The sequence below is a fragment of the Podarcis raffonei genome, chromosome 2 (assembly GCF_027172205.1).
Source record: "Podarcis raffonei isolate rPodRaf1 chromosome 2, rPodRaf1.pri, whole genome shotgun sequence".
Classification (NCBI taxonomy): Eukaryota; Metazoa; Chordata; class Lepidosauria; order Squamata; family Lacertidae; genus Podarcis; species Podarcis raffonei.
The window spans coordinates 28560029-28573917 of NC_070603.1; the positions used below are offsets into that span (position 1 = coordinate 28560029).

A 13889-nucleotide genomic window follows, 5' to 3' on the forward strand; every position below is an offset into this window, starting at 1 on the left:
TTTCCAATTCATCAGTATCAGTCTTTTTGCTGTGGTAAGGGCATGGAGAGTCCACTCATATTGTCCTTTTGTAAGATTTCATATGCTGGGTATATAATTCAAAAGGATATTTTGCTCTGTAAATGTAAGCTTGTTCCATACAGTGCTGTTGATAGTTTCAGTTACCTTCTGCCAAAAAACTTTCAATATAGGACAATGAAAAACATACATTTTAGAGAAGCACTATCCCTATTGCATCTCCAACAGTTAGATACCTTAGATAGCCTTTTTTTAAACAAACATAATGGGGTCTAGTATATTCTAAATATTATTATTTTTTTGTTTGAGCTTCAATTTAAGGTCCTGAAACACCTTTGTTATGGCACTTAAAACAGTTTCCCACTGTGTGGTTGAAACTGAGATATCTAATTCTTTATTCCATTCCTCTCTCATTACCTGTATATCAAATAGATTTGCTAGTAACAAATCACTGCAGATGGTGACAGCAGTCACGAAATTAAAAGACGCCTGCTCCTTGGGAGAAAGGCGATGGCAAACCTAGACAGCATCTTAAAAAGCAGAGACATCACCTTGCCAACAAAGGTCCGTATAGTTAAAGCTATGGTTTTCCCGGTAGTGATGTATGGAAGTGAGAGCTGGACCATAAAGAAGGCTGATCGCCGAAGAATTGATGCTTTTGAATTATGGTGCTGGAGGAGACTCTTGAGAGTCCCATGGACTGCAAGAAGATCAAACGCATCCATTCTGAAGGAAATCAGCCCTGAGTGCTCACTGGAAGGACAGATCGTGAAGCTGAGGCTCCAATACTTTGGCCACCTCATGAGAAGAGAAGACTCCCTGGAAAAGACCCTGATGTTGGGAAAGATTGAGGGCACATGGAGAAGGGGACGACAGAGGACGAGATGGTTGGACAGTGTCCTCGAAGCTACAAACGTGAGTCTGACCAAACTGCGGGAGGCAGTGGAAGACAGGAGTGCCTGGCATGCTCTGGTTCATGGGGTCACGAAGAGTCGGACACGACTAAACGACTAAACAACAACAACAGTAACAAAGGTGTATATATATTGATGGCCGGTTTTTTTGTTGTGTAAGAATTAATTAACTGCTTCAATATCTCTGGGGCCTCTGAGGTTGTAAAAGCTGCTGGTCTGTAGATGGTGGTTAGCAAGTATTTTGTCTGGAGTCACCTATTTTTAAGCTTCTTGTGGAAATTCCCCACCAAATATTTACTCACTGGAAGCGTATAGCAGCTTTCCCAAAATGGCAGCTACTTGTCTGTGGCTTCAGCCAATACCTTCTCAAGGCATTCAAATTAGTCACTAATGATTATTTGAACAGAAGGCAGATGGGGACTCTATTGATTGCACGAAGAACCAAGTTGCACTATTAAATACAGTACTGTAAACTCACAGTGAATGCTATTCAAAACCGTGCCTTTAGATGGTGCTGTATGTTAAGAAGAATGTTTGATAAAAAAAGAAGAAGAAGAAGAAGAATGTTTGATTTATATCATAGAACCACATAGGACCAGAAGGATCGTCTAGTTCAGTGTTTCCCCAACTTGGGTCTCCAGCTGTTTTTGGACTACAACTCCCATCAGCTGTTGCTAGCAGAACCTGTATCATGGGATCATGGGAACTGTAGTGTGAGACAATAGATGAAAAGTTGTGTTGGTTATAATGGGTTTCGGGGTGGGATGGGAGAATCAAATTTGTCAAATCACAATGCATGCTTGGGTTTTGCTTGCCTTTTGCTGGATATAGCTGAACATTAACTGCAATGGAAGGAGAGGCAATCTGTGTGAAGCTCTGGCTTAAACTACCGTTTCATATCCCAAAATGTTTCACACTGATATCTAATAATAGACGCCTAGCTCTTCCTCTGGCACAAAGCAGGCCTTCCCATTGTGTATTGTTTCACGCTGGGGAAACATTTGCTAGATAACATTTGCTCCAGAGGCTTTTTAATTCGCCTGCAGGAATTAATGCTTATTGTTTCTGTTCATTGTGCCGCTTGTGGAAATGAAGGAGCATAAGCAAATTCTGCATGAGACAAAAGCAAAAGCAGAGTGTGACCCTGGGGTTCACCAGCAGCACATGAGAGATTTTAATCCAAATGTGAACTTTGCCTCTCATTTCCTCTAGAATGGTGCTTTTAAATATAGTTTGATTCACATCATAGAAAACCATCCTCTCCCCCCTTGTGTTTTCCAGTACACTCTGGTATACATAATACTGGTGGGTTTTTTGGGGGGGTTGCAATAGCCATGAATCTCATTCACTATTAAGCAGTTAATCATTCCCGTCTACTGAGTGTGGGAACAGCTTTTGTAGGATTGAGCTGCCTTGCAGTGGTAAATGGGTGGTTTCTTAATCATTTCCGAAAGCAGGTTCCTGTTTGCCTCCAAAAATCACAACACCAGATCACCATAGATTGTGAGTGTGTGTGTGCACATGTTTGTATTTTTTCCAATTTCGGTTGATTCTCATAAAATCTTATACCTTTCTGAAATTTGACTCCTACCTCCCCCCTGGCTGTAGTTACTGCTAAAGGTTGTTAACACATGCTTGGAAGAAATTCTGTTTGCACTTGAGGAATGAATACAAACAGGAAGCGATAATACAGAAACAAAAGACATTGTGCTGCTGAGAAGTCAAACTATTTTTCACAAGCTATCTCAGGTGTACAGACGATGGCTTGGATCCAGACTTGTTTTTGCGTGTGGTGGTAAGAGCTCCTTCCAACCACAGAAAAGTACAGTATCTGATTGAGCAGGGGACTCTGTAGGTGGAAGGGAATTTTCAGAGATTTCACCCTGCAACATCACCTGGTGTTGGGTGATGTACATTTGCAGGGTGCCGCACGGGAATGGAGAAATAGTAAATATAATCACCTGTCTCAACAGCGGAGGTATTGCATATGTGCCCTTCAGTTCACAAGATATCTGGACCCAAGTTTATGTTGATAAAACCAGGAAGCCGAAATCTTTTGAAACATTTGACAGGGAAGTTCAACACGCTTAGGAAGTTGTCCAGGTACATCATAAATACACGCTATTCTTAAGAGAACATCTGGTTTTGCTAGGATTACTGAGGCTGATGGGTCAATGTAAAAGTAAAGATAAAGGGACCCCTGACCATTCGGTCCAGTCACAGACGACTCTGGGGTTGTGGTGCTCATCTCGCTTTACTGGCCAAGGGAGCCGGCATACAGCTTCCGGCTCATGTGGCCAGCATGACTAAGCCGCTTCTGGCGAACCAGAGCAGCGCACGGAAACGCCGTTTACCTTCCCACTGGAGCGGTACCTATTTATCTACTTGCACTTTGGCGTGCTTTCGAACTGCTAGGTTGGCAGGAGCAGGGACTGAGGAACAGGAGCTCACCCCGTCGCGGGGATTCGAAATACTGACCTTCTGATCGGCAAGTCCTAGGCTCTGTGGTTTAACCCACAGCGCCACCCGCATCCCGATGGGTCAATGTAGCCATTACCTTTTCATCACAGATTCTAGGATTCCATGTGGTTGTGTATATAAGGTCTGGAAATTGCTGGGGTAGTTCCATATGGCTTGGCAGGAACACAGTAATAAATAAATGTATTGAAACAGGTGACCTTTTATGGTATGCTTGTGAAGGCAGCGTAAGTGGTATAAGAAGATTAGTGAAAATAAACAAGTTGATCCTCTGAAGTATGTCTATATCTGTTATAAAGGTACCATCAAGACCATTGGTAGTTTAATAAGGGGCATTTAGATGTAGCATGAAAACATCTGATGCCTAGTCTTTGAACTAGGGAAAGATTGTTGTTTATTCATGCAAATATCACTTGCGTTTAGCACAATCCTGGAGTTGTCGAGAGGGCCATCTCAATGGCAGTGTGATAATTACCATTCCCTATAAAGAAGCCTTGAGTTGGGAGAGTGTGAAAGATTCATTGCATCAGGCTGGAGGTCATGACATCATGCTGAAAAAGCTTTGGGATTTATACACTCTATTAACCAAAGGCGTAGGAAGCTATAAATACAGCTCACGGCTACTGTGATTCATAGAGGCTACAAAGCCGGATGGGCTATTATGTAGTCTGGCTAGTTTCCTGCTGAGCCACTGCTCAATATTTTCCTCCAAATGTAGGTTTTTAAAGAGCTTTTTCACAAATACAGCTTGTTTCAAAGAAGTGTTTAAATGTCAGGTAAAGTTCAATCCTCAAGTGAGCTGTGTGCAGAGATGGAACAGACTGTCACAACATTAGGGGAAAGAGACAAGAGCGGAACTGCGGCCATCACTCAGTGGCAGAGTGTCTCTTTCGCAAGCTGAAAATCCCAAGCTTCAATTCCCAGCATCTCTAGGTAGAGTTGAGACATCCTTTGTCTGAAATCCTGGAGAGCTGTTGCTAAGTGTAGATAATATTGAACTTGATGGACCAGTGGTCTGACCCACTTAAGACAGGCAGTTCTTTTTGTGATGTTGGAGGGGGAAGCATGTGGCAAGGTTGTGAACCAATGCTTTTCCTCCTTGAGACTGGGTGAAGTATCAGGTATGGCCGCAACCGGGTCTGAGATGATGTTAGAAGAAGCACATGGTTGTTAAAATACTGGAAGCATTTTATTGGGATTGGGGCAAAAACATTTATTTGTATTAAATGTTATAAACACACAACACACACATGTTAGACAAAACATCAAAGCCTTAAACTGTGCAATCACTATATGTACTGAAGTCTTACATTTTAAAAGGAGTCGAATCTTATTATTTTTAAGTGAACTAAAATGTGTGATTCCACAGCTTACTTCTAAAACAGCAGAACTTGTAGTACCATCCAACATAATAAGTGCTCTAGGTACATATTTTCAGTTTTCCCTTTGCACTTTATAGAATAGATGAGCACTGCATCCCACAAGTGTGTTTTAACAAATTTAAAAACAAAAACCAATATTGTTATGGACTAGTAAAAGGTAAAGGGGCCCCTGACCGTTAGGTCCAGTTGCGGATGACTCTGGGGTTGTGGCGCTCATCTCGCTTTACTGGCCGAGGGAGCCGGCGTACAGCTTCCGGGTCATGTGGCCAGCATGACTAAGCTGCTTCTGGTGAACCAGAGCAGTGCACGGAAACGCCGATTACCTTCCCACCGGATTTATCTACTTACACTTTGACGTGCTTTCGAACTGCTAGGTGGACGGGAGCTGGGACCGAACAACAGGAGCTCACCCCGTCGAGGGGATTCGAACCGCCAACCTTCTGATCAGCAAGCACTAGGCTCTGTGGTTTAGACCACAGCGCCACCCACGTCCTATGGACTAGTATCTCCAGGCAAATGTTCTGTGTTGGCAATCCAAGAAAATCAAATAATTGAGAATTCGCTTTCTTCTTTTTCTGGTATCAACTAGATGGTCTTACTAGTTTTGCTGCAGTCGATTAATGCAGCTAGCCTCTAGAATCAGTGAGAAGAGTAACTGAAGATGGTTTTCTGCAGGCAGTATTCCCCAGTGATGGACATTTTGTGTTCTAGAATGATTCAGAGAGAGAACATGTATCCCTCTGCCCAAGAAATTGTGCTGCTAGAAAGTGAAAAATGGCTCTTCTCCCTTTCCTTTGACTAGCAGCTCAGATCTGATTTAATTAACTTTTTTTCTTATTGATTTGCTAGGGGGCCTGCCCATTTCTGCACTACATTGATAAAAATGTCGATTCACAATATGTAGCCCAAGGTCTCGCTAACTCCCAAGAGAATTCCAAAGCCTGGCAAGATGATCAGAGATCATTAGGTACCATAAGTGCTGTATATGGCAAAGGACTAAGTGAGATCTGGGGTAGACGCTGCTTTCTCTTCCGCAGCAGCCTCCTCCAAATGTCAGAAAGAGGATTTCTACAGGGAAGAAAATGGTGCTGAAATAAGCTGAGCTAGCACGGCTGCATTCCTTAAATAACAGCTGCTATTTGGGGTTTGTATGATTTCCCCATCCATTGTTTCTGCTGATGCTGAGACCTTGAAGTGAGGTGGAGATACAGTGTCATTGCAGAAGCTGGGTTTAATCTATTTCATTTCCTCAAACTCCATCCCTCCATGCCTCTCATTCAGATATTTAAAAACTGCTGTCACACTGATGTTTGAGGATAATTGGCCCTGCCAGATTTCCATGGAACTGACAAAGCTCAAGTTCTGGTAATGGGTAACACTACCCTTCCCATGTTGCTGCTGATCTGTTGCTTCCTGAAAGTGTGGACACGGTCATGAATGGAAAGCATGAAACAAAACAACTCTGCCACATGGCTGTCCCTATGCACTTTCTTCCCACTTCCTGAGTTAACCTAGTAAAGTCAAAGAGGGTCTGATGAACAGCCTGGGACACAAGGCTTGCTTCTCTACTGCCCTTAAATAAGTTATAAAAATAAGGTTTATTGATCCTTCTCTATAACACAGGATCTCCCACCCACCCACATGAAAGTGTGTTGAAAACTGAGGCACTACAACTTCCATATAGACTTTAATTCATATATTGAAGGTATTATAAAAATAATACTGGCAATAATCCAGAGGCCAGTCAGGGTTGGGTTAATAATCAGCGAGGGAGAGGTTTTTTATGAAAGTATGCATTAAATCGCACCCAAGTGTTTCAAGTCCGGCACAGAAAGCTAAAGGTGGGGATAACCGTCATGTAGACACTACCATTCAATGAACACATGAATGAAGAGTTGCATGTGGCTGGATTTGGGGGGGGGGAGGTTGGTTTTGTGGGGGGAGTCAACGGCCCTTTCTGGGTAGAGAATTAGCAGTTCCTGGTATAGAGACAGGGACCAGGATGGCTCCCACCCTTTTACCATATTGCACTGATTGTTTCTCTGAAAATAAATTCTGTATGTGTATGCTTCCTGTACATGATCTGTCCCCTGCAGAATGCACCCAGTGCTTGACTTTGTGAGGTTCATGCTTTATTTATTTTTTAAATGGGAAGAGAAACTGAAAATTAGCGCTTTTGCAACATAGCAGGCAGTAGTATGTCAGAGTAGTGATTTTCTGTAAGTTAGGAAGCAGCTAGGCTCTGTAAGTTAAGCAATCCTCGGCCAATTCAGAACTTCCTCATTACCAACTGAGAAACGACAGAGAATTCCTATTTGTGGTCATAAGACATAAGACGTGTTTCAGATGCAGGCGTTGGGACCTTGAATGTCTCTCTTCTTGGAACGGTTTCTACCAACGCTGCTGGTGACCAATGTTTTAGTTGGTTAGTTTTAGTCGTGGCTAGTAGCGTTTGATAGCCTCATCCTCCCATTAATTTGTCCCATCTTTAATTAAAACCATCGAAAATGGTGGCTGTCGCTACATCTAGTGAGGGCAAAATCCATGCTTTGTTGTGTGAAGAAGCCTCTTGCCTATCCTGAATCTTCCAGCTTCCCCTCACACATTTCTCCCTGCTGACATGCCTCTTCAGTGACTCCTTGAGGCAAGGTGTGTGCTGAACAAGTTGGATTGAGGGCAAAGGGTTTGTGGGAAAGGTGTGGGGGTTTGTTTGTTTGTTTGTTTGTTTGTTTGTTTGTTTTTAAAGAGAGAACTATAAAACATTTGTGTGCTGCATTTTGCTAATGATTTCCAAGGAGGGTTATAAAAATTAAAAATAAACAGTACATGCAGGAAATACAAAGCACAATAGACAGTAGGAGAGTTTGAAATATTTAATATAGTAAACATGTTTTGAAATGTCTGAGTGATTGAGTGAAATGACTGTGTGAAAAATGAGTGAAGATAGATGGATAGATAGATAGATAGATAGATAGATAGATAGATGGTGTTATGTACTGAAGTTCTCACCCTGGGCCAGCAGGGGGATACTGTAGATAGTTTTCACTCAGGTCCATATATGCAAATAAGGTATTGAAAGTGACGTTCAGTGATTGGATAGTTACAGAAAGTTGTTACAGTTGCGTGGTACAGGAGCGCTATATAAGCAGGCTGGCTGAACCCTTCAGTTCAGTTCTGTTCCGGCCTGTGAATAAACAAGAGGTGTTTGAAGAATCACTGTGTTGTCTGATATGTTCACCCACAACTTAACAGATAGATAGATAGATAGAGAGAGAGAGAGTTATGGCCCAGTGACTAAAAGACAATGAAGTTTGTGCCGGGCGCATTTTCTTTGGAGAGGATATTCCATAGTTGGGGCAGTCTCTCCCTTGTAGATGTTTCACTTCCCCTCACTAGGAGATGACATTAAGAGGAAGAACACAGGATTATGTTTGCATGAGAGTCGGAGATGCACACCCCGCCCCACCATAGCCAGGGGGACAGTTGCCCCCATCCAAAAAAAAAACCAAGTAAATTAATAAAAATACTTTTTTTAAAAAAAGGAGGAAGATTCGGACAGATTTTTCTCAGCACTTGAGGTCAAAAGAAATTCCTAATGTGCTAGACGGAGTCAGACAGAGGATGATGACAGGTGGATGTCCTGCACCCCCCCCCAATATAGCATAAATCCTGCTGCGACCATGCGCCCCACATCATAAGGATTGACACGCATAAAAATCGCTTGGGGGGTGGGGAGAGAAGGAAGACGGAGTGCTGCTGGGAACTTCTTTGCAAGCATCGCCCCCGCCAGTCGGGCGGATCCCGCAGGGGGCGTCCGCTCCCTCCCAGAATGGCCCGGCTTGCGCCCCCCGCCCCGTCCCCGCCCTGCCCCGCCTCCCCATCGCGGAGAATAGAAGGGGCGGCGCTTGGCGAGCGCGCTGCTCCGCGACGGCGAAGGAGGCCGGGCCGCGATCGGCGTGCGGAGAGCGGACGCGGCACGAGAAGCGGCAGCAGCGGCAGGAGGAGCGGGCGCCTGTCCGGGGAGGCGGCGAGCAGCTGCAGCATCTGCAGCCGGCAGGCCCGGGGTCGCGATGTTGCCTGCGGCGCGGGCCGACTACCTGGCGCCCTGGTGGGCGTCGTGGCTGCACGGGCTGCCCCACTTGAGCCTCCGCCTGCAACCGGTCTCCAGCGCCTTCCGCCCGAGGGACGCCGACTACCAGCAGGTGCGCTGCCCGCCCGCCCGGTGCATGATCCTCTTCCCCCGTAGGGTAGAATGAATGGGGCGCCCTCCATGCAAAACCCCACTGCGGCGCTTGGCTGGGCCTCCCGCGCTTCCCAGCGCGACCTTCAGCTCTGGGGCGGTTGCCAGGTCCTGCGGTGGGAGCCCCCCGGACTGGATCCCTCGGCCTACCGAAGAGGGAGGGAGAGAGATCCGGAGTGGCTTCCCCCCGCGATCGGTTTCCCACAAAATGCCTGCCCTCGACAAAACGCCTCCTCTAATGGAAGGGGCTTGCAACTCCGTCAAGTGCCGTCATCGATGCCCCGCTTTGTTTCTACCCCAACTCCTAGGGGCCGAGGTCCGTCCGCCCCCCCCCCAAAAAATTTGAGCCCACCCCCAGTTGATCGGCATTGTTCAAATAGTGTGGGTGCCCCACGTCTTGGGATGGATGGATTATTGGGGGCGGGGTTTGCCCTCCCCCCTATTTTATTCAAGTTAGCACCCCTGCGCTCACCCATCCGCACCCCCGATGGCTATTCTGAGCGTGGTGGTCTCGTGAAATCCTCGTGGGCAGTTGTTGCCTTCCGCACCTTCATATATGCTCCTGTGCCTATCCGATCAGGACGCAAATGACTCGTGGCCGCCGGTCCTGTACTCCTTTGGAGTAAAGCAGACCAGCATCCAGTCTCCCGCAGTGCCTCTTTTGACCCCTTTTTGCGGCATCCGAGCCAATCGCCTGGTAATTAAGATTCTATGGTGGGAGGGGGGCAGCCTGGGGGAAAAAACCCCAAACACGCCAGGTCCTGTGTCCTCTGTGCTGTGGGCAAGATCCAGTGGCTCTGATTTTAAATATTAAGCTGTGTAGCATTTTATCCCCTCCACCCATCACCCTTTTGGGGGGAATTGACCTGAATTGCAAATTAAAATAGACGCGCGCATTCGATGATGAGAGTTGTCATTTGAATTTTGCAAATCTTTTTAAAGAAGCAGGCATCTCTGTGTTAATAAGGCATCTTTCTGAGTCCTGCCTGAAGGTTATGTTTCGCTCTGCTCTTGCACATGCAAAGGCAGTTACATTTTCCATTGGCTTCCCCAAAACTGGACTCTGCCCTCTTCTCCCCAACTCCCTCAGGGCCACAAAACATAACACTCCCCCCCCAAAAAACCTGCAAAACTAACCCTCTCTCTTATTTGCATGTGTGATATGCTAGAAACCCTCCTTGTCTACTCTTCAGATAGCTGGATCCTTTATCTTCCCCCTCAGTTCCCTGTGCATCCTTGTTTGGGTGGAAATCTATTTGCAAGTAGCGATCCCATTAACTTCCGTTGATTAGCTGAACGCTTCAGATACGCTGCTATCCATTCTGGATGCACAGTGTTTGCTGTATTTTGTCATCTCTGTATTTGGAGCCAGTTCTGTTGTGTTTCCTTTACTCTCTCTATATTGGTTTGCTTTGGTAATGATGTGGCAGAGTTCTTCATTGCTCTGGGTCTTTATTGATTGCATTTCTGGTTTTTTTTTCTCCCACCCCCCTCCCTCTGCCAATCTCAAGATGGCATACGTGATTCTCCATTTTACCCTCACGTCAAGCCTGTTAGGTTAGGCTGAGAGATGGTGACTTGATCATCTGAGGGTCACTCAGTGAGAAATTCATGGCTAAGTGGGTCTTCTTAGGCTGATAGTCTAGAACAGTGTTTCCTAACCTGTGGGTTTTGACCCACAAGTGAGTTGCGAAGCCTGTGCAGATGGGTTGCGGACTTTATAAGTAAATCCCAAATAATTATTGCTTGTAACCGCATGTCTGAAAGACTCTGGTAAAGCATGAGACTGCTTAATCTCTGGGTCGTGTTGGGTGAAAGATTCTTGCCTTGCAGGGGGTTGGACTAGATGACCCTTGTGGTCCCTTCCAGCTCTGCAATTTTATGATTCTGTGATTCTCATTGGGAACTCTCTGCTGGCTGGTGACGCTTCTGGGGATGGTTTCCCACAAAGTGCTAATAGAGCTTGCATCAGAGGCAAGCTGTAATACTCACTCAAAAAACTCCCTGTCTGAGCACTTTCTGGTGAACCATCTCAGAACCCGTTAATAGTCAAGGGTAATTTGTAGTTTGCTTAGAAACAAAGAAATTTGAGTGTATGTGAAGCCCATTTGCAACCAGATCTCACCACTTGTGCAGAAAGAACAATGGCTCGTTAAACTATCATGTGACAGGACCCTCAAGGACAACAGCATTTCCAAAAATTATTAGAATGTTGGTTTCATGTTGCCACTGAGTAGCCTGAACTTGTTGATGAAGAAGTATCTGCGCTGCTGCCATTTGGTAGCACATACCTTTGGGACTGTGGGTGGCGCTGTGGGTTAAACCACAGAGCCTAGGGCTTGTCGATCAGAAGGTCGGCGGTTTGAATCCCCACGACGGGGTGAGCTCCCGTTGCTCGGTCCCTGCTCCTGCCAACCTAGCAGTTTGAAAGGACGTCAAAGTGCAAGTAGATAAATAGGTACCGCTCCGGCGGGAAGGTAAATGGCGTTTCCGTGCGCTGCTCTTGTTTGCCAGAAGCGGCTTAGTCATGCTGGCCACATGACCCGGAAGCTGTATGCCGGCTCCCTCGGCCAATAAAGCGAGATGAGCGCCGCAATCCCAGAGTCGGTCACAACTGGACCTAATGGTCAGGGGTCCCTTTACCTTTGGGAGGCAGGATTTTCAGCAACGACTGCTATGAAGACTGAAATGCAGAAGTAAGCTATGTTTCGGGAAGGATCTGATACTGTGTCTGACAACCAATAAACCCTGCACTCACCTGCTCTTTGGCAAAATGCAAGCTGTGTCATCCCATTGATACCTGCCAAAGTGAACTTCATCATGAAAAAAATCATAAGATACAATGAAGTACAAGTATTTTTAACAGGCCTTGTGTAACTGCTTTTGTGAATGAATTTATAAAGTTGTTGTTGCAATCTCTCTGTCTCGAGACAATGGAGTGTGCCTCCAGAGGTCAAGCACCAAATTTATATTACTTACCAAGGAATATCCTGCAATCAGGTGTTGGTTGTTTTTACGCTCGCATGAGCACAATGATTATCTTTGTAAGCCCTATAAATATACCATCAAATTCTGTATGTTGCATGTACGTCTCACATAATGGTTGTAAAATGGGCAAACTTGCATTTTAAATACACAAAACCAATAGCCACCTAAGACCTGTGGTCCAAAATTCATGTGACAATATAGCGATGGGTTACTGCACAAAGTAAATTTGGACTTATGGGTTGCCGTACAAAAAAAGACTTGAAACCACTGCTTTAGGGAACGAACATTTCTTTTGGGTGGCTTTGTGCTCGTTCCAAAGATGGAAAAGTGGGAAGGTAGTGTCCGTAGGAACTATCTGCAGAAAGAGGCCTTGTCCAATATAAAAATAAATGGAGTAGCTTTGCGTCCTTAACCATCCCTTAGGCCCGCTTAGTTCACTTCTATGCTCTCTTGGAAATTATGGAGTGTGATACAGTGGTACCTCGGGTTACAGATGCTTCAGATTACAGATGCTTCAGTTACAGACTCCGCTAACCCAGAAATAGTACCTCGGGTTAAGAACTTTGCTTCAGGATGAGAACAGAAATCGTGCTCCGGCGGCAGCGGGAGGCCCCATTAGCTAAAGTGGTGCTTCAGGTTAAGAACAGTTTCAGGTTAAGAACAGACCTCCAGAACGAATTAAGTTCTTAACCCGAGCTACCACTGTATGTGTTTAGCTGGTATTGCTTTGTCGGCAGGAAGTTGTGTACATGTGTGCTGCTCCAAGTTCCAACTGGGACTTGACCCTCACTGTGGGACTTGTCTCAAAGTTTCCCTGTGTGATTACTTAACCTGTGGTAACAATGTTTAGTGCTCACTTTGCCTTTTGATGTATTTGGGAGTCTCTTTCCCTGCTGGCAGTTCCTCAAAATTACTATTAATAACCAAGGGTCCTGCAGTTATGTAAATGTGCCCTTAATTAGTTCTGAAAGCCTCAAAGGTGAGAACCATTCCCTTTCCCTCTCTAATAGAGGCTGTCTGGTTCTCATCATTTTTGCAGAGCCTGGTGGTATGTAGGCCAGCTCATTGCAATTGCTATGAAGATGTCAGTGACTTTTTTTACAACTACCTTATTGCTGCCAATTTGTTAGAATATGGGCCAGGAAAAGCAGAGTACTTAGGCTTTGTATGGAAGATGCTCCATTCATGAATACTAGAGGAAAGGTCACTCAGGTTCATTCCCTGGAAACTGTGGGAACCGCAAGCTTGAAGTTCGCCTCTGGCTGAGATGCTTTTCTGCCTGAAGGCGCCTTCTGTGCAATTTAAAGCCTACTAAACCTTCTCTAACATAGTTGGCTCAATAAAAGTTATTTTCTTAAAGATTCAAGTCAGGTTCGGCATAGTATTTACCTAGGTGTTTTTTTTACCCCTCCGGTAAGTTGGAAAGAATCTTAATTCACGAGTCTGTGTAGGTCAGGCAATAACACTTCCTTTTTTTATAGTCCTTTATGAATACATATATTCAGTTCAGATTACATAAAGCAATAGATTTATCTATGGATTGTACATAGCTGGCAGGAGCTTGCATCCCGAGCACTTAACACCTGCTGGGCTAGATATACTTTCGTTTTCCTTTTGAAGGAAGCATACACTACTGCAAAGCCTTGTGAAAGATCTAAGGATTCATGCTGCTAGGCAACGCAGTATTGCCTCTGCTGTCACTTTAAGAATTGTATTGGCAATCCCTTTAGTAGAGATCATCAGAAATTCTGTTTTCTATTCCTTCTGCTGCATTTTGCACACGCACCCACACACGTATGGCTTGCCTTATTCACATTTTACTTCACAGTTTCTGCATCTAATAATAGCAGCCTACATGCTGGTTAATAT

At 45.1% G+C, this 13889-nt stretch overlaps 1 protein-coding gene across 2 annotated transcripts in view; it reads left to right on the plus strand.

Moving 5' to 3' along the window:
- Positions 1–8686: 8686 nt before the first annotated feature.
- Positions 8687–13889, plus strand: part of TTYH2 (tweety family member 2) — an 82840-nt gene continuing 77637 nt past the window's right edge. The window contains exon 1 of one of the 2 annotated variants that reach the window (XM_053375450.1): positions 8687–8994. In XM_053375450.1, coding sequence (XP_053231425.1) covers positions 8863–8994 — 132 coding nt within the window. In that variant the 5' untranslated portion in view covers positions 8687–8862. The remainder of the gene's footprint in view (positions 8995–13889) is intronic. The other variant, XM_053375449.1, reaches the window with a different exon arrangement.